Source organism: Protopterus annectens, chromosome 2.part0, assembly GCF_019279795.1.
Source record: "Protopterus annectens isolate FY-2018-M chromosome 2.part0, PAN1.0, whole genome shotgun sequence".
Taxonomy (NCBI): Eukaryota; Metazoa; Chordata; order Ceratodontiformes; family Protopteridae; genus Protopterus; species Protopterus annectens.
Genome location: NC_056728.1, coordinates 232,900,731 through 232,923,230, shown reverse-complemented (window position 1 = coordinate 232,923,230; position 22,500 = coordinate 232,900,731). Strand labels below are relative to the sequence as shown.

The 22,500-nt window shown below is 38.9% G+C and overlaps 1 protein-coding gene across 1 annotated transcript in view; it reads right to left on the bottom strand.

Annotated features, from left to right (window-relative positions):
* The window catches only part of VPS16 (VPS16 core subunit of CORVET and HOPS complexes), a 1,917,946-nt gene that overhangs the window by 657,249 nt on the left and 1,238,197 nt on the right, over window positions 1-22,500 (bottom strand). The window contains exon 14 of the mRNA XM_044060689.1: window positions 1,397-1,432. Within this exon, the coding sequence (XP_043916624.1) occupies window positions 1,397-1,432 (36 nt within the window). The remainder of the gene's footprint in view (window positions 1-1,396; window positions 1,433-22,500) is intronic.

The window sequence follows — 22,500 nt, the reverse complement described above, 5'->3', positions numbered from 1 at the left end:
TCTTGAATTCCACACAAACAAGTACTTTCCTCAGTCCAAATGTCTTCCCTGAGACTTGCAGGTAACTGTTCTCCTAATTTCAGAGCTTTGCCAGACCTTTTGTGGAGATACCATATTACTTTCATAGTAACTCTCTGGAAACTATGAGTTCCTTCAGTCCCTGGCTGACGACCTGACTACTCTTTCCAGCAGGTCTCAGCTCGCATCGTCCCTGAGCTACTCCAGGCATCTGCCTGGCTCTTTCCTTTGCCTTCTTTTTATTTCCTTTTTACAAGGATGTTGTGTGGCTTCCTCAGTTTAGGATACATGTGTACAAGCTTCCTTCCCCAGTAATACTAGAGCAACACATCCTACAGCATTCATTATAAGGCACTAAGCTGCAACACATTCCCACACAGTATTAACAGCTGCCAGCCAGCCAGCCAGTCTCACGTGCACAGACACACACACACACTATTAAGAACAGCATGTAACACAGCATTTCTAAAATAAGTGGGAGGAAGCTTAAGTACCCAGACAAATGCAGTCAGACATGGACAGAGCATTCAAACTCCACCCAGACAGTAATTACATATCAGTATTAAACCCTAAAGATGTGTCAGAGAAATCTTAACTCTAAAAAACTACACTGCTGCCCACTGATGCCATCTTTACTCTCAACTCAAGAGTTGCTGCCCATTCTGAAAGAATAGGCCTGCCACCAGAAAAAACATATGTATGTAAATGAAAAAAAATTCTAGCTGGTGAGAGGACAGAAGTGCTCATCTAGTTTCCAGGCAGTACAAGTCTTTGGAACACCTCTCCACTCTGTTTAAATACTGGTCTGGCCTTCTCTTCTTCTAAAATGTACCTTTCAGTCATTTCAAGTTTTATGTCCCTGTTTAGGACAGGGTTCCTCCATTTAAAGTCAAAAGGCATGCAATCGCTCTAGTATGGGGCCTAAATTTCAGGAATAACACAATGGCTGCCCAATTGTCTACCTAAAAGTACTGCACAATCTTAAGTATTTTCTGTAAGACTCTTCTTGGCAGTATTCACTTCAGCAATAATGATATAAAACTATAAATCCAATGTATAAGTTATCCTACAGGTTTCCATAAGGACAAAGTACTTTTCAGAACTGGCACCTATTTATGCCAAATGTGACATTTACGTTCATCTGACCTCCAGTTTTCTTTCCAAAGCAAGAAAATACATGAGAAAGGATTTTTTTTTATATAACTCGGACACTAAACTAAAACTCCTCCTCTAAATGGAGGAAGAAAAGTAGTGGACATGCTAAAAAAATGAACTGCAATACATCCCTGACTTTATCTCACTGTGGAGAACTATTGATATCTGGAAGGTCAGCAGCAGTGGTTCTGCACAAAATAGTTATACAAATAAATGAACAAACCTGTCAATCAAAGTGCTGATTGTGAGTTTTTTGTATCTAAATACAAGGTCAAGGAAAAACTATGAATAATTTGTACAGCAATTTCATCCAAAAACTTTTAGGAAAATAAAAAAATGTTGAGCATTGTCACATCACAGACTACATGTCTAAATGATCTTTGTTTAACTATATACTGCAAAACAATATTAATAAATTTTAAGCATTTTATTGAGTTTCTACAGAATACAAACGTAAGACAGAAGTATAATTTTAGTAGTAATCTTATAAGTACCTAATTTGCCTGATTTTGGAGCTTTTCTCCCCAGGACTCCATTGAAAACGGGTTCTTTTTGGCCCAATGGACTATCCTGGTAAACCAACTGCAAATAAATAAATAAATAAATAAATAAGTCATTAAACTTGAAAGGCATTTACTTCCAAATATTCAACTCAAAATCAGAGAAAAATGGAAAAGCATTCAGATAAGAAGACAAGAACTGAAAGCAAAGTGGGAATATCAGGGACTTAAAACAAACATATATAATATATATAACACACACACACACCTAAACATACACACACATATACATACATTCTGAAAAATGGCTTCAACACAAGCACCACAACAAACTTCCTCAAAGTGCAATGCACCAGATCTACAAAAGCTCAGAGATTCAGTAACAGCTTTAGCCCCAAAATTAAAATTTATTAGGGCAAATGAGAGATGGGTGGGTGAAGTCTGCTACGTAAATGTGTGTGCTGTACAAGCTAGAATACTAGTCCCTTGACTGAAGGAATGCACTTTTAGACAATAAGGTGATGTATGAAGCCACAAACGTTCTCATACATAGAATGGAAGTCAAGTGGCAAACTGGAATATCTCTTCTCCCTTAAAGAGGTAAATTCAAGCACCAAAAAGGGAAATTGGCTTGGCTTAAAACAGCCCACAAAGGTGGCTAGCCTCTTACATCCCCATGAACCTACAAACACGGTTTTGATCTGACAATCCTCAGCTATATGGTATTACTCTGTAGGATGACCAGACTTTTACTTACACCTCACTTTAATATTGCCCGGTCTTTGCTCACCTTGCTTCCAACAGAAGCGTGGCTGCTATTTTTTCACAGATGGCAGGACAACAGGCAACCACTGACCCTACAGCAGTGATGGCATGGCATACTTTTTTACACCTAGCTGTTACTATCCAATTAAGTTTTGCAGGCACTACCTCCAAACAGCATTTCTCCCTCTCCACACATACATGCCCAGGTCAATGAGTCTATGGAGTGATAACTTTGCTGTGCTTCTAGCATCCCAGGTCTTTACTGAGGGCTCAGCACTGCAATGAGTGGACCTACTCCATCCTCCAGGATGAGGAAGATTACTACAGCCCACTATCCCTTTCCCAAGTGAGTCATTTGCTGCTAGGTTTGCTTGTTAAACTCAGGTTACAGGTATTTTGCTCCACTGCACCAGCTGTGTTGACAATGGAGCAATGTTATGTGAGTGTGGAAAGTAGTGTGATAAAGGCTGTTGTTTAGTAAAGCTATGAAAACAGTGGGAAGTCTTGTGTTTGAGTGATAAGACATGACAGGAACTACTTGTGAAGGTGAATGTCACCTTGTTTGGTAGCTGTGGGAAGGAAGTGCTGCAACCTCACATTCTGACTAACGATATTCTGCCCAAATGGTTATAATGCCAAAAGCAATCCTGAAATTCACAATCTGGTCTCAGTCCTGGCAAAGCCATTAAGAGAGTAGCTCAACAGATCAACAGCTTGTACAGTGATTCTAAGACTGGAAGAAATGTACAACAAAGGCACTCTACAAGAGATGAACCAAGGCAAGGCTCAAATTCTAAACCTACCACCCTAGAACACAAAAAAGGAAAAAAACTAAGGGTAATGCTGCTCAATGCCAGAAGTCTAAATCTCAAAATGCACGCACTCGAGGCCCTTCTCAGTATGGAGAACATCGATGTCTGTGCTGTGACAGAAACCTGGTTCAAGGCTCCTGAGAGCACCCCAGCGCTATCAGGTTTTACCTCATATCATGCGTTCCGGCCCCAAAATCCGGACAATACCAAGAAAGGAGGGGGGGTATCCATATTCATCAAGGACACCCACACCTCAAGACTGGTGGCAACGCACGATGCATCGGAGACCATCCAGGTGCAATTAACCATAGGCAAGACTGCTCTGCAAATTGTAGCATGTTACAGGCCACCCTCACAAACTCAGGAAACTCACATGGCCTTCCTGAAAACACTAGAGCGGATAAATGTATCACCAAACACCATCATACTAGGTGACTTCAATTACCCTAATATAGACTGGGAACACTACTCAAGCCCAAACACCCTAGCCCAAAAGTTCCTGGAATTCATAAACTCAAATGCCATGGAACAACTAGTCACCATCCCCACAAGAGGAGATAACATGCTTGATCTCATCATCACGAACATGGGAGCACAATGTTCAACACCGAAGTATACCCCTCACTGGTGAGATCTGATCACAAACTAATCTCGCTGGAGGTCCTCATCCCACCCCACCTGAAATAAAAAAGAACACAGTAAAGAACTTCTCAAAAGCCGACTTCACACTTCTAAAGACTAGTGTGGTCTCCTTTCAGGCCCCCGAGCCGCGGAAAACAATACTCAAGCCGCTGAATCACTTACAAACGCCTTCTACCAGCACCTGCAGGACTGCATGGATAAGGCAATCCCAAGCAAAACAAAGACTCTTTGTACCAAAGGCAAGCGTCCAGTCTGGTGGACCCCAGCCATAAACAAACTCTACAACAAAAGGAGGAAGCTACTACAAGATAGAGCAAAATCCTTAAAAGGTAAGACACCCTTGATCACTATAAGTAAAAACTAAGAGCTCTCATAAAATCATCCAAAGCAAATTTCGAGAGAAAAATAGCTAAAGACTCAAAAGACAATCATAAGGCCTTCTTTAGCTATGTTAGAAACCTAGGAGGAAACTCCCAGATATGCTCAGAACTAGTTCAAAATGATGTGAAGATTACTGATCCTACAGACATTGCCAACATACTGGCTGACAGGTTCAGTGCAAACTTCTCCCCCCCAAAAGGAGAGATATCTATACCAAATGAGTGCAGCCCCCCAAACATCTCCAACGCCCAAGTGAGAACTGCTCTCTCCAAAGCAAAACACAGCATCCATGGGACCCGATGGTGTCCCCGGCTGTGTGCTCCACGAACTCAATGAGGAATTAAACCCACAGCTACGACAGCTGTTTAATCAAAGTCTTACCTCTGGATACGCACTCCAAGGAGTGGCGCACTGCAACTGTGGTCCCACTTCACAAAGGCGGTGCCTCCACAGACCCTGGAAATTACCGCCCATTAGCTTGACAAGCCTTATCTGCAAAGCCATGGAGAGGATCATAATGGACCTCATAAATAAAGACATAGGGAATTTGCAGACTTTGGATCCAACCCAGTTTGGCTTTGTCAAAGGCAGATCATGCCTTTTAAACTTGGTTGACTTTTTCAAACAGTCACCAAAGCCATTGATGAGGGAAAGGCAGTCCATACAGCCTACCTCGATCTGGCTAAGGCCTTCGATACAATACCCCACTCGGGTATCATTGAAAACTCATCAGCTTAAATGTTAACCCATACATCACAAGATGGGTTGCAAACTGGCTGAGTGACAGAACCCACAGGGTCAGAGTTGCTGGCGCCATGTCAGACTCAAAGCCTGTCACAAGTGGTGTCCCACAGGGCTCAGTCCTGGGCCCACTCTTGTTTGGCATCTACTTTTCCGAAGTACAAGCAAACACAGGAGGGTTATGGCTGACAAAGTTTGCAGATGACTGCAAACTGGGCGCCATAGTAGAAAACACATCTGACACAGATATCCTTTAGAAGGGTCTCACAGAAATGGATAACTGGTGCCAGAGCCACGGCCTAAAGTTAAATGCCAAAAAATGCATAGTCATACCCTTCGGGAAAAACAAGGTTACCCCTAGCTACCAAATAGTTGGCAATCCACTGAGCACAGAAGAAGTTATCAGGGACCTGGGGACCCAGGTTGATAGTAGTCTGTCATTCGACACCCATGTAGCTAAAGTAGTTAGGAAGTCCTTCTACACTGCCCACCTTATCATGAAGGGATTCTCATCTAGATCAAGGGAGGTCATAGTCTCCCTTTACTCATCACTCATCAGACCAATGATTGAGTACAATGCCCCATTCGGAATGTATCTGACCCGACACTTGCAGCAGCTGGAGAGGACACAAAAGTTCCTCACCAAAAGGATAAAGGGTCTCAAAAATCTGTCCTATGCTGCCCGACTTTAAGAACTCCAGCTCTATTCAGTCGCTTACCGCTTGCTCAGAGGTGACCTTTGCCTAACATACAAGGCCATGTCAAACCCAGATTTGATGAATATGCTTCACCTCAAAAAATCTAGATCCATCAGAGCCACAAGGGCGGGAGACTTAAACCTCGACACGGCTATTAATAGGATGTGCTGGAGGGATAGATTCATCACCCAAAGACTCCCTATGCTGTGGAACAAAATCCCGGTACATGTGAGGCAGAGCACCTCGCTGGCCTTGTTCAAGAGAAATCTTGACCAATGGATGGGAGATCGCAGATATACCCCAGGAATTACCTCAGTGTCACTGCTCGACAGAGGCACAGCAAAATAATGGGTATAGTTCCCCATACTAAAGGGGTGGCGTAAGCCACAAAACGATGGGCTAGGCTTATAAATGCCCTCGGGCAGATAGCCTAGTATGAACCTATGAACCTATGACTGACCTAGGGAATTACACATCAGTAAGCTTGACCTCAGTAGCTGGGAAAGTTTTCAAAAATTACAGAAGTAAAAGTCAGTAGCATGGAGGGAAATATGAAAGTAAGAAAAAAAAACTATTTATTTATTTGTACTTTGTTTACCAGGAAAGTCCACTGGGCCATTCAGAGCTCATTTTCAGTGGAAGCCCGTGGACGCCCGGGGAGAAAAGCTCCACAATACACATATATCAGTGAAATTAATTCAGAAGTAAATACAAAGAGTAATTAGCACTCAGTTGACAACAAATACAAATTAGTATACAGGTAATAAGTACAGAAGGTAACATTACATGAATTTACAGTGTACATTATATGATAGTAGATAGAAAGACATTAGTTATACATAACATTACTATGTAGCTGGGTGTAGGTGCAGTACTAGCTAGAAGACAGAGGGTCTATATTAGTTCACTGAAAGTTATTTTCAGTAAACACCTCTTCGTCGACCCATATTCAGCAAAAATCACCTCTGTGATTCGCTGACTTTTCCAAGGGCAATGAGGTAGTTGGCCAACTACACAACTTTGCTGTGTTGGTATATATACTTAGGGGAGGGCAGTGGGGGGGGCACAGCTCCCTACGTTGGGGGGTTTGGGGGTCAAAGCCCCCCACTTGGATGGGTTTCATTTAGTCAGTTGTGGACTCCGTTGTGCTGCAGGGCAATTGTTTCACTGCTCTTACAAAATTCGGTGAATGGTGGAAGTGATTTTCGTTCAATACAGGTCAATGAAGAGGTGTTCGCTGAAAATAAGTTTTTGGCGAACTAATATAGACCCGAAGACAGGTATTCACGTAATGAGGTTTTTAAAAATACAGGGTTCTGAGTTGTTCTAACTGATAATGGTAGAGCATTCCAATTTTGGTAATAAAGTAGGAATACAGGAGCTTGCCGGCTAGAAGATTTGGCTTATGTACCTGCAAGAGTTGATAATTCTCAGATCTGAGGAACTATTTGGAAGGTAGTAAGTAAATATAGAGCTGAGGGCAGGACAATCTGAAGGTTTAAAAAATATTTTGTGCACTGTAATTAGTTCAAGCCATTTTAGGTAGCGAAAAGCAATGCAGTGGTGGGTAGCATATTTTTAGATTTAGTTGCAAATTTTGCAACTTTGTTGTAGCAAGTCTCAAGTTTAGCATTAAGTGAGGATTGGAGTTTGGTAAGTAGAGGAGTGACATATATGAGCGAGGGGAGCAAGTAAGTGGAAGCAAGGACCTGTTTAGTGGAGGGGCTTAGGAAATGGTTATGTCTATAGAAAATTCCTAGTTTTGATGAGTTTTGCAAATATTGTTTTGTATGTGCATATTCAATTTTAGGCATGGCTAACAATTTCAACTGCAGACTTACTTTGAGAAACGGAGAAACTGGTTTTGTCTAGTGGAGTGGTTTTCTTACGAGTGAATATTATGAGCTTGGATTTATTTGGGATTAGAGTTAGAAGATTACTGTACATCCAGGTTTCAGTAGTGAAAAAGGCCATTTGAGTTTTATGTTGTAGGTCAGAAATTAAGTCAGCCGAACATATAACAGTTGAGTCATCTATGTAGTGTATTGAATAAGAGCTCACTGGGTCATAGAAGAATGGAAATTATTAATGAAAATGCTGAAAAGGAGGGATCCAAGTATAGAGCCTTTGGGTACTCCAAAAGGGGTGTTTAGAAATTGGTGAGCTGGAGTGTTGCCATTTGACAGCCTTTTGAATGTGTTTTAAATAACTTGAAAACCAGTTGAGTGTGTGGAGGGGGAGAGTCCAATATTAGAGAGTTGAGTTAGAAGTAAAGGGTAGGAAACTGTATCAAATGCCTTTAATAGATCTACAGTGGATATAAAGAGTATGCACACTCCTGTTAAAATGCCAGATTTTTGTGATATAAAAAAATGAGACCACAATAAATCATCTCAAAACTTTTCCCATCTTTAATGTGACCTATATAACCTGTACAATTCAATTAAAAACAAACAAATCTGTTAAGGGGAAAAATATAAAAAATAAAAAACATACAATAAGCTGGTTGCATAAGTGTGCATACCCTTAAACTAATACTTTGTTGAAGCACCTGTTGATTTAATTACAACAGTCAGTCTTCTTGGGTAGGAGTCTATCAGCATGGCACATCTTGACTTGGCAATATTGCCCACTCTTCCTTGCAAAAGTGCTTCAAATCTGTCAGATTGTGAGACCATCTCTTGTGCACAGCCCTCTTCAGGTCACCCCACAGATTTTCTATTGGATTTAGGTCTGGTCTCTGGTTGGGCCATTCCAAAACTTTAATTTTCTTCTGGTGAAGCCATTCTTTTTGTTGATTTGGATGTATGCTTGGGGTCATTGTCGTGTTAAAATGTGAAATTCCTCTTTATCTTTAGCTTTCTAGCAGACGCTGAAGGTTTTGGGCCAAAAGTGACTGGCATTTGAACTGTTTATAATTCCCTCCACCTTGACTAAAGTTCCAGTTCCAGCAGAAGAAAAGCAACCACAAAGCATGATACTGCCACCACCATGCTTCATCGTGGGGATGGTGTTCTTCTGGTGATGCAAAGTGTTGTTTTTGTGCCAAACGTACCTTTTGGAATTGTGGCCATAAAATTCAACCTTGGTCTCATCAGACCATAACACATTTTCCCACATGCTTTTGGGAGACGTGATGTATTGTTTTGCAAATTTTAGCCGGGCCTGGATGTTTTTCTGTGTAAGAAAAGGCTTCCGTCTTGCAACCCTACCCCATAGTCCAGACACATGAAGAATACAGGAGATTGCTGTCATATGTAGTACACAGCCACTACTTGCCATAAATTCCTGCAGCTCCTTCAGTGCTGCTGTAGGTCTCTTGCCAGCCTCCCTGACCAGTTTTCGTCTTGTCTTTTCATAATTTTTGGAGGGGTATCCAGCTCTTTGCAACGTCACTGTTGTCCCATATTTTCTCCACTTTTTGATGACTGTCTTCACTGTGACCCATGGTATATCCAATGCTGTGGACAATTTTTTGTACCCTTTTCCTCACTGACACCTTTTCAACAATGAGATCCCTTTGATGCTTTGTAAGCTCTCTGTGAACTATGGCTTTTGCTGTAGCAGGCAACTGAGTAAATGTCAGAAAAATCCTACTAGAACAGCTGAACTTTATTTGGAGTTAATCAGACTTTCCTTAAGTGATAGCAGGTGTGTACCCAAGAAGCCTGAATGATGTAATTAAATCAAAAAGTGCATCAACAAAGTATTAATTTAAGGGTGTGCACACATTTTATTTTATGCACTTTTTGCAACCAGCTTATTGTATGTTTTTTATTTTTTATATTTTTCCCCTGACAGATTTGGTTGTTGTTCAACTGAATTGCACAGTTTATAGATCACATTAAAGTTGGGAAAAGTTCTGACATGATTTACTGTGGTTTCATTTTTTTATATCACAAAAACCTGGCTATTAACAGGGGTGTGTACACTTTTTATATCCACTGTTGGAAGAGGGAATAGACAAATTTTACCAGCATCACAGGCTTAGTTTACAGTATCCATGAAGGATATAAGGGTAGTCGTTGTGCTATGGCCTGATCTATATCCATATTGTGTGGATGACAGGAGTTGGTTATGTAGAAGTTGAATATGTATGGACTTTTCCAAGATCTTGGAGATAGGGGAGAGAATGGCGATAGGTCGAAAGTTAGTAGTATCAGTGTTACTGCTGCCTTTATGAAGGGACAGAATAAATGTTTTTTTCCAGGTTTTGGGGACACAGGATTCAAGGATGGATCTGTTAAGAATTACACTTTAAGGGTAGGCAATGGTATATGATGCAAGTTTAAAATATTCTGAAAGTATGTTATCAGTAGCATTAGAGCAAAGTTTGAATTTCAGAAGTAATCTATTGTAGTGACAGGAATGGGATTTACAGTGAACGTGGGTGAAGAGTTTGTACTAGTCTCATTGCTATAATGGTGGGAGTAGCTGTGGAAAGTTTTGATGGTGACATGCTGCATGAGCTACTATCTGCTTGGTAAAATTTAGCAGGAATGTCAGCTACAGAACTGATAAAGAGTTGAAGAGGGTAGACATTTCTAGAGAAGATTTCTCAGGATGTGGACGTGTTGCTTTTTATCCCTGTGTTTAGGAGTGACGTAACTGAATTCCAGATTTTTTTTTTGGGGGGGGGGGGTTGTTTATGGCTATAGTGCAGTTTTATACAATATTATTTTTTGTCTTTGTTGACTAATCTTTACCTGATAACAAAGTTATTTACATTTTAACAAGTTCAGATTGTCTTTATTAGCTTGCTACTGTTTTCATATTTTGCCCCTGGTGAGCATAAAGTCTTTAGTAGTCTTGGTTAGCCATGGGACATAATATAATTTGTTTCTCTTTTTACGAAGGGGTACTAAGCTATTTAGTGTATTCAGAAATGTGTTGAAATAGTCGAGGGTGTCATCAAGTGGGAGTGTTTTTAGGATATTCCAGTTTATCTTTTTCAGGATATCAGTTAAGGTACTTGAGTTAAATTTAGTCAGATTTCTTATTTGTTTGTATAGATGTTGGTTGTGTCATGAAAGGGGGGTATGGTAAATAACGGCAGGGAGATGATCACTGAAGGAATTTCGGAGAGTACCAGCTTCCAATATTTTGTCCGGCTCAGTGATCAGAATCCAGTCCAAAATGGATCCAGTGTTACTGTCTTTATTAGGTCCGGTAGGGGAACTGAAGAGTTGTGTGAAGTTGAATAGTGGAGTTGAGGTTTAGCCAGTTGATATTTATGTCACCTAGGATGACCATTTCATTTTTAATATCTGTAAAATCCCATGCCAGGAGATCTTCTAATAAGGATATGCTGTTGCCAGGGGGAATGCAAAGAATTATGATGCACAGATTTTTACAGTTATTAATTTTTAGGAAAAAATCAGAGAAATGAAAATTTCAGCATTAGAAAACTGAGGAATAGGATTAGTATAAGGAACTATATTATAGGTGTCTGGAGAAAATTAGAGCTACACCACCTCATTTTTTGCAGGGCTTGTTGGATCTTATAGTTTGAAAGCCTGGGGGGAGAAATTCAGAATCTTTAATGGAAGGTTTTAACCAGGTCTCAGTGGTGTTGATAATGTCTCATTGAATACAAGAGATCCAAGTGTGAAAGTTAGAAATTTTGCTGCGAATGCTTGAGATTGAGGGTTATCATGTATAATGATTTGCGGAAATTATTGCTGAGTGGGGGTACATTAGGATTATTAGAAGTGGGACCCGGAGTGAAGTGTATGCCGCCACATATTGGCACACTAGTAGAATTAACTATGTAAGCTAATGACTTTTGTTTAGGGGGAGATTTGTTGTGGTATCCTTGAGAATAGGTGGTGGCATTGTTTATTTAGGTAAAATGGAGTTTATTTATGATAGAGATAATTATCACTTTGTATAGGAAGAGGGGCTTTATTTGGTAGAAGCTAGGAGATATGTCTGTATAGCCTTCAGATTAGGTAGATAAACAGGTGGTGGCAGTTGAAAATCAAGAGGGCAAGGAGATAGGGTTCAGATTGGTTATATGTATGGTGAAAAGTACAAAAGTGAGAATGAGTATGCTTGGTAAAAGCATGACTGACACTGGAGGAGTTGAGTTTAGTAGATTAGCAATAATAGTGTGAATGTAGATGACTTATAATGGAAGGTTATATAGAATAACAAGAGACTGAAGAAGGTATGCAGTGAGGGGTGTTGACAGAGGAGAAGTTGAAGCTTGAGAGCAAATATGTTACTATGAAGTCAGTGAAATTACTGATACACAGGAAGGTAGCGAATGAATATAGTTAGGTAGGTAAAGCAGAAAAATATGTAAGCTAGAAGGAAGAAGGGAAGGTATGATGGTGTACAGGAATGCGGAGTGGTTGTGATTGGATAGTGGAAAAAGGGGTGGAGTAATGGAACTATAACTTTAAGTGTAGTGGGGGTGGGGTGGAATTTGGCAGTACGGTAGGGGAGAGGAGTGAGCCCGAGTGAAGGAAGGATTAACACAATGGGTAGACCCAGACCAATAATGAGCCTTGGACTGCTTTCAGAGACAATCAGTGAAAAATGCGAGTGGTTCAAGTCAATATTACAATATCTGAAATTTAAAACAAGTTGTAAACATTGGTTATTACTATTTAGCAGGGAATACAACCATTCATCTGATTTGCATTAATGTATAGGCTAGTGTGCATTCAAGTATTGTGTTATGATTAGGGACAAAGGAAATAATGTGTAGAGTCACTAGGCTGAGTACAAAGGAGCAAGGGCCAACTGTAGCACTACAGGAAAAAAAAAACACTAACTATGGCCTAGAGGATGATTACAGAGGTACACAAGTAGGGGAAAATAGAGGCACCACCATGATTAGTGTGCATGCCACTTAATTACTGCAATACAACTTTACATAGGGCAGAAAGTAATTCAGTAAATAGAACATACAAGTAATTTAGTGTTTTGTTGCTTCACAGAACAAGAGTGCAAATCCGGAATCAATGGGAGAGTGCCGTGCACAAGGCTGAAGCAGAAGAGAGATGAAACTGATATATAATGGTCTGTATACACCTAAATGGCCAGAAAGAGGGAGCAGTACATTGTTATTTGAACCTGTCCTGAGCCCTGACTCAGCAATTCAGTAACCTGTGATGGCCAGGCAAACTTTTCACACAAAGAATGTATGTAGAAAATTAATTCACACGGAATGCAGAAACTAAATGGTAGTGGCAAGGGCTCAGGTTCAAATAGCAAAAGTCTACTTTACTGAGCGAGTAAGAAAAATACACATTTTATTGTATAACTTCTAAAAGCCAAATATCAAAACTTACCACAAATTCTTTTCAAAACATTCTAAGATGTATGCAAACAAAATGTGGTTCATAAACATTTTCACAATATGCAGGACTGGCACATGGCACAAAACATTAACACAGCCTTTTGAAATTCATTAAACCTGTGTAGAGTTGAAGGATATCATGCTACACAGCCGCTAAACTAGAAGAGTCCAGAAAAATGGAGAATATGCAAATGAAGTAATTTATTCCAATCTACGATTCACAAACAGAAAAATGTCATAGAAATGCTGCCTGTCAGTAGCAGCAGTCTACATAGTATGACTGTGGATGTACACTATCAGAAACAGATAAATAAAATCTGATCACATCCAAAGCTGCAGGATTGCGCTTTTGCTCAGCATAATATGGCTAAGCAACAACCATAGTGTTTCAACACATCAGCATATGACAGTAGAGATAATGTACTGCTGAAAAAAAGGACATCAAAACACCAGCACACAGAAATACAAACATGACAGCACAAATCCCCTAACAAGCACTCTGCCAGGATGACATTACAATACTGCCTTACATGAGGTTGTTCAGTGCAGAAGATCCCAAATAACAATGGATAAAATCAGAACTACTCCATGAGCATGAAAAATAAGCCTGTAGTCTTTCTCTGTGGCATGAAAAGCTCCCAACCATGGGATTCATAAGTCAGGTATGCAATCATTTACTTCCAGATAGAAAATGGGACACACCAGTTTCTAATGCTTGTTTCCCCTCATACTGTACATAGTAAATTTAGTAGAAACAGGCTTTGTTACACTTCAGTTTGAACACAGGCATCCTATCCTATGTGTTTGTATATATGTAGAACAGCACCTCCACATCTGTGTGGAATGTGGTCCACTGGTATGCACAGATAAGTGTTCACATGAGCAGTGAATGTCTATCACTCATCTTAATGAAAGGACCACACACCAAGCAGTGAGTTTACAATAAACTCCAAGAATACTGCTGTGCTGTTCACATTGTTCTAATCCTGATCAACCTACTGATTTATTTTATTTTACTGCACTGCATTTTATTACACTTTCATTTTTTATTATTAATATTTCTGTACCATTTTGATTATTTTGGCCAGTTGGAATGCCTTCAAGGAAAATTGTTTTTGAAGGCATTCCAGCCGAGACGTCAGAGCATGAATAAAGTTCCTTTGCTTTTATTGGGTCACTGATTTGTGGTTTCTATTATTTTATTTTTTTTGTTTTATTGTTGTGTATTATTTTGGCCAGTTGTCCAATTTAATTATGCTGGGGTGGCAAGGTATGTAATGAAAGCAAGTATCATTTGCTCATTCCCAAAAGAATTTTTATCTATGCATGTTTAGCAGTCGTCCAACAAATGGCTAATATAACCAGCGCAATAAGGGAAAAATACTGTTTGAGGTGCAACAACAATGCTGTACTATCTACACTGTTCTACTCCTGATCAGCTTTACTTGGTGACCTGAAAAGGTATTTAAGACTGGGGGTGGCAGAAGTCCAGAGGGGCACTTAATAACCCATAAATGATCTTCTGACTTAAGTCTTTTTTTTTATTTTTTATTATTTACTATGATAAAAGAAGTATACACAACCTATAAGCAGTTTACAGTGTCAAGTGGAATTGCATTAAGAATAATTCCACAAAAATCTCACATAAAAATGAAAATACTATTGCCATTCTTTACTATAGTCTACTTCTGAATGTGACACATATTTTTACCTGAATGCATGGTCTTTTGAGTATACCCTTCACACAGACTGGCCTGTGTGCCAGGAACATGGATGACTACAGGAAAGGGGGAGAGAGGGATTAACAGACAGCATTAGTAAAACAACCTGGAATCTGTGTGGTATACGGGCATTACAGTACTCAAACTACATAGCAGTGAACAGCAGTTCTAATTGCTGAATAACAGGGACTCTGCAGTTTCGGTGGCTTCTGGCCATAGTACTGGCAATCCACTGTACACATTATACTGTGAATTTGGCAATAAGCAAGCTATGCACTAGGGCACCAGGTAAAAACCTATTCATAGGGAGGCTTTGCAAACGTTTCACAGAAGGCTCCACAGCTAAGAATTGAACTGGAGAACTAAGTACATGTGAGGTAACAATGTCAACTACTTCACTACATTCAAAAGCTTTATGGGCAAGAAGAGCAGGCAACATCAACCCCTCCCCCACAAAAAAACTTATGCCTTTAGTTCTATACATTATTGCTTATGTTGCTCAAGTTAACTGTTCTCAAATCCATACAGTGGAGGAGGAGTGAGTTTCTTTTTAAATTTCAACAAATATATATATATATATATATATATATACAATAAGTAACCCCATGAGTTATAAGCATTTTCAGCCTGTATGTCCTCAGAATACTGGTGGGTTTTAGCAACTTTTGCTGTATGTAAAAGCCTATGCTTCCAAAATGGTTCAACTTTTACACAAGAAACTTTCACTTCTGTAAACCTAAAGATATTGTATTAGCTGATTCCTCTTCAAAAGATAAACTCTTTTTCTCTAAATATTAAGCAAAAAAAAAAAAAAAACACTTGCAGGTACGGCTAGTGCATCGGCCCAAATAATCAGTCAAGCAAAACAAAGAGCCAGCACAATCCTGTATCAAAAGTAGTGTATTTTAAAAAATACACATATACATAACAAATAATCAGTAGTGTATTTAAAAAATACACACACACACACACACACACACACACACATATATATATATATATATATATATATATATATATATATACACACATGACAAATCAGACCGGTTTCGGCTTTGCAGCCTTCCTCAGTGAACAAAAAATAGTAATAAATGCCATTTCCCTCCAACAATATAATACATATATAGCACCATTAATTAACCAATAGACACTTAATGCACCAATTAGAAGGGTTAATTAAAAATATTCATGAAGGCCAGGTGAAAAAAGGCCCCCTAACTTAACAATTCACCTTTTTTCTTTTGAATTGTTTATCTCATGTAAACCTGCTTTATCTGTTCATTTATTCAAAATACAATCAATAATGGTAAATCTGAAGACTTGTTTTGACAAATATGTTTGTATAGCGTACTAGACTGTGATTCCTAATATCACTCATATGTTCAATGATTCTTATCCTAAGGGGCCTAGATGTTTGGCCCACATAAAAAGCTTGGCATGAGCAACAGGCCAAATAGATCACCCAATTGGTGCTACAATAGCCAAAAAAAGACAAATCATATACAGTCAGTGTACTCTTACTGGAAAAACTTGTACTTTTACATACCCTTGAGCAATGTGAACAGTGGCCACATGGACTGCAACCAACCAGCTTTTCTCCTGTGATGGTTCTTTGACCCAAAACTTTCTCCTAACCTTGCCATCTTTTATAATGGCTAAATAATGATCCCAAGGATCAACCCTTCCTGAAGGAAAATGAACAATTTTCACCAAGAAAATTCAAAAGGGAACCCTCACCCTGCAAAATATTCCAATGTCTCAAGATAATATTCATAAAAGATTTCGTATTTTTGCCATAGGTAGTTACCAGTCTAATTTGAACCCTGTTGTCAGTATAATGTTGTTTATACTGTAATAACTCAGATCTCTCCTGAAGATATGCAAACTGACTAGCCCTACAAATGTCACCAACCCTGTAACCCCTATCCTTGAAACGGGCGGAAAAATCATGCTTGAAATAATCATAAGTGGAGTCTCGGGAGCAAATTCTCTTCACCCTGAGAAACTGAGACTTGGGAATGTTCCTTATGACATGCTGGGGGTGGAAGCTGGAGGCATGTAATAAGGTGTTACACTGAGGGAATTTGTGGAATACCTCAGTCTCCAGAGTATCTAAAGGAGTACGTTTCACTAGGACATCCAAAAATATTATCTCATATTTATTCCACGTAACCTTAAATTCGATACCCCACTTATTTTGATTCAAGTATTCCACAAATTCCTCCAAATAGCCTACATCAGCTCTTCACACAAGCCAACAGTCATCAAGATAGCAGCTCCAAATGTCAATTTCATCAAGGTAAATGTTATGACACCTATTATAGATAAGCTCCTCCTCTAAATATGCCATAAACAAGTCAGCATAAATGGGGGCAAAAGATGCCCCCATAGCCATGCCCCGAACTACTGTTGAAAATAGAACACATTTTTATCAAGAACATGTTCAGCTGGACAGACCAGGAATGTATTAAAATCTGGTCTATATAGTTCCACTCTGTTATGCCCATATTCAAGTGCAATCAAACCTGCCCAGTGGGGAATGTTAGTATACAGGGAGGTGACATCCAGGGTACATAATAACCACTCTGACTCCAATTGTAGATCTGATATAATGCTCAAAAACTGGGTTGTATCTTGAATACGAGCCTGTATATGTGACAACAGTGGCTTTAAATGTTCAGTAAGAAATTCAGAGAGGGGTTCAGTAAGTGAACCCCTCCTAGAAACTATAGGTCTACCTGGAGGGTTGTTGGGGTCCTTGTGGATTTTTGGCAGTAGATAGAGGTATTGCTGTTTAGGGTAATCCACTTTAAGTTGGTATCCAACATCCTTAGAAATTATCCCTTCCTCAACTGCCTTATCCAAGTCAATTTCCACCTTAAATTTACTTGTAGGGTCTAAATGCATCAGCATATAATACCTATGGTCAAGCAATTGATTGAGTGCTTCCTGTTGATATTTAGTCCGATCTTGGACCACAACAGCTCCTCCTTTGTCTGCCGGAAGAATTACAAGATTTTTATTAGATTTGAGTTTATCAATATAGTGCCTTTCTGCCCTAGTGATATTATCTCTCATCATATGCTCTTTACCAAGATGCATATGTAAATCCTTTAGCACCCTACTCTGAAAAAGCTGAAACCACCAGAGCCATAGGTGGTTTTAAAGGTGGAATCACAAAACCGAAATGGCCTAGCATCTTCATTATTATGACCAACCTGAAAAAACAAAAGCAAATTAAGTAAACGACAAAAATCAACCACATCTTGTGCAAAGTTTTGTTCAAGTACAAAAAACTGGGCACAAAACTCAAACCTTTGTTAAGAACTTTTATTTGTAAATCAGACAGCACCATTGAGGATATGTTGGGTACATTATAACTGCAACTTATCTCTGAACTATCATCTTCAAGATGCCCTCGAGATCTGGAGTAACCTTTGTGCTTCCTCCCCCCTCTTCTGGACCTAAATCTAAAGGGTGGCCCAGGTTATTTATAGAATTCTTAGATCTTAGAGATCGGTGACTTATCCACTTGACTGTCTTCCCTCTCAGTATTAGATGAAGTATCCTCACCTGACGTGACCATGTCTCTATTTCTTTTTTTAAGAATAGATTTTGATCTTCTAGATTTGGGATAACCAAATTTCTGATTTGGGGTCATAAACTTGACATTCTTGCGAATGTCAAAGGGTCTCCCCCTGTCAAAATCCTCAACGTCCCTATTGAATTTCTTCATTTTCTTGTACTTCAAATTATTTTCAAGTTCTAAAAGATCCTTACTTAACTGATTTAGACCTGATGTATAACAGGAAAGATTTTGATATTTCACTACCCCTTGACTCAAATTCTCAACTTCAAGAGTTTATTGTTGTACCATTCTTTCATAATATGCAGCTAAGGCATTAACAAATCCCACTGAAGCTTACTGCTGTACTGCAAGCCAATCATATAATAGTACTTGATGAACCTGAGGTACTAGTGGCTGCAACTTCACCCCGAGTCCTCTCGGTGATATTTGTTTTTGCTGATATGTCTTAAATAGGCATAAATTCCACACATTACTTCTCAAATGTTTCATCTCCTTAGTTAGTTTACTAAAAGCCACATTATATTCATGAAGTGAGTCATCCAAATGGCTTGATGAGACACTGGACAAGGAGTGTGAACCCAAACCAAAAATACCAAAGTCATCGGTGTCAGAGGACAGCCCCTTAATAATAGAAGCTGAATCCATGACTCAATGCTGGACCCCAGGCAACCACCAAGTGAATCCTCTTCCCCCTGAATGCAACCAAAAGTTTGGTGAAAACCCAAACTTTAAACTCCAAATAGCATAAAAATAATATCCTACCTCTGAATATCAGCCACACTGAGCCTTAATGTTCCTTAATATACATATCCAAGCTAATGTATATTGTAGTATAATACACCGGATAAATAAAAATAGTCTCCAAAACTTTGTGGTGGTGCTATAAATAGCCACAAAACAGCACCAAAAATCATATACTCACAAATAGCGCAAAATGCTATGCACCAGCAAACCCAACCTCATTCCGGTGTATATACCAGTAAGTCCTGGATGTAATAGTATTACACCCAAATAGGAATACTCAGGCACTTATTCAGAGGTAATCCTCTCATTTAAGGTTACAAAAAAAAAAGGAAGAAGAAAGAGTCACTTGCTATACCCAGGCCCATCAGGAATCACCATAAAATAAAAACAATATCAACTTTTAGTATCACAAGTAAAGGGATCCTAAGTTCTCTGACACAGAACCCATGTGATAACAAAGGGAAGATGTATACATATATCTAATACCTATTATAATAGTATATCCAACAAAAAACAATCCGCTCAAAAAATTGAGCATATACTAATATCTATATTGGGAATCGTTATAAATATCCTACACACTCTAACCCCAGGCCCTAATGAAAACCCAAGCATAGAGGACAGTCACCAGAATTTAGAATACCAAAATGTATATAGTGTAATGATAGTAGTAAAAGGGGTAAACCATTGGTATATGTGTTACCCCAAACCTAAATTGTGAGCAATACCAATAGCTTCGCTTAGTAAAATCTAATTTGAAAAAAATGCATCGATAGAAATAAACATTTACCAAGCATTCATTAATATCCTACCCTAGCTGTAACCACAATATACATCAAACCTTGAGATTAGTACCAAAAGTTGCATAAAGCATATACATTTATAAGGTAGTAGACCCCTACAGGCATAAGCTTAAGCATATATAGTTGTTTGTATATTTAGCCATTCATGGCCACAAAAAATATCTAAATGCCTATGAACTAGTTGTATATAGTTTGCATATAATTCACATTCCAGCCTGTTAGATCATAAACATAATAATACAAAATTATTCCAAAATCCCACCATAAATCAGTACACAACCCAAACATATAAAAAAACATCCAAAATTAAACTAAAAAAGTTAACTCATGCTCATGATGTTAGATGGACCCAGTACAAATGATTGACTATTCAACAGAACAGAATATCAAAGTTCCAAACAATCTCAATCATGTCATTCAGGGCCCCAAACCATTGTCAACTAATCCAAACAGAAAATAGAGAGCAGTCACTGTAAAACAACAATGCATAAAGATAAATATGAAAGTTGTACTATCACCAGTTAATTGTAAACTGTCCCGTGGCCTTGAAAATGCTCATGGAGTTTAAGCATAACGCCATATAACTTCCTGTATCTCAAACCAATAATGGCATTCACACACCTCACTGAAAATGCAAAATTTCCCAATGAAGGTTCATTAACACAAACCAATTCCTGATAATTCCAAAAGACAAAGTATATGAGTGAGCCTGTGAGTAGTGGATGTGCGTTATCCAAATATGAACTTGCATTGTCCGAATACGAACTTGCCATCCTTATGATGTAATCAGTTCACACTACACCGAACTCTGTTCACTCACTAAACATGCAAGATGTCCCAATAAGTATTCATCAACACAGACCAGTTCCTAATAATCCTAAAAAACAAAATACATGAGTGAGCCTGTGAGTAGTGGATGCGCGTTGTCAAAATACGAACTCGCGTTGTCCAGATACGAACTTGCCATCCTTAAGGTGTAATCCGTTCATGCTCCACCAACCTTATTAAATGTAGAAAAGCAGGTCTTTAATCAAATCCAAAAGAGAAAGTGGAAAATGCATGATTAAGATCCCCAAGTCCACAAACGACCCAAGAAAATAACTTCAACCTCAGCTGGAAGGGAAGACAGCCAAACAGGATGAACACCAACTGAGAGTGAAGAGAAGAAACCAACTAAGCAAAAAAAAATAAAAACACTCGCAGGTACGGCTAGTTCATCAGTCCAAAAGATAAGTCAAGCAAAACAAAGAGCCTGCACAATGTATTTTAAAAAATACACATATACATAAAAAATAATCAGCAGTGTATTTAAAAAATACACGCATACATACACATGACAAATCAGACCAGTTTCGGCTTTGCAGCCTTCCTCAGTGAACAAAAATAGTAATAAATGCCATTTCCCACCAACATTATAATATATATATAGCACCATTAATTAACCAATAGACACTTAATGCACCAATTAGAAGGGTTAATTAAAAATATTCATTAAGGCCAGGTGGAAAAAGGCCCCCCTAACTTAACAATCCACTTTTTTTCTTTTGAATTGAGTATCTCATGTAAACCTGCTTTATCTGTTGATTTATTCAAAATACAATCAATAATGGTAAATCTGAAGACTCCAGTCTTGTGTTGACAACTATGTTTGTATACCGCACTAGATTGTTTGTGATTCCTAATATCACCCATATGTTCACTGATTCTTATCCAAAAGGTCCTAGATGTTTGGCCCACATAAAAAGTTTGGCATGAGCAACAGGCCAAACAGATCACCCAATTGGTGCTACAATTGTCAAAAAAGACAAATCATATACAGTTGGTGTATTCTTACTGGTAAAACATGTAGTTTTACATACCCTTGAGCAATGTGAACAGCGGCCACTAAATTTTAAAATAATTCTCCGACTATAACTTTCACAGTATTAACAGTGCTGGCTCCATACAATTACATGAACTCTGAGATTGCCATACTTCAAAGGAGGGGGAGCACTCAAAGGTTCCACAACCCTGCTCCAAATTCACACCTACAGTTCTGCTATTCTGCTGACAGCATTTACATTCCACTGAACTTCAAAATGCATCTAATCCAGAGTCATAATCCACACATCCCAGCTATGATAGTTGGCTATCAGAAATGCATGACCAGAGAGTACAAGTTCCAACGCGTTGAAAAAAGGATTTGATTAAAAAAAAAAAAACAGCAAACTGTGAAACCCACTGTTGCATCATTTCAAGGATTTTTGCAAAGAAGCATGGACCCTGACTGCAACCACACAAGGCAGGCACGACAACCCAGCTACTTTTATATACATTAATATCAAAGTCATTAAACCTCAGCATACAGGAATACTTAAGAGATAACACTACCTTCAGCTTAATATATACTCCCATGATTAACACTATACAATTCCAAGGATCAAAACTACAGTCCTCAGACTTTCAATAGGCACCCTATTTCACAACGTGCTTCCTTCCTACAGCAACTATATGAATAAGCCTCACATTTCTGTATCTGGTTCATTCATCTGAGATCCCGTGAGCCTCCTTTTCTACTTGTCTCAGAAGGTTTTTTCATATTGGTTTACGTATGTTTAACAATCAGATGGTTCTGGCACCAAC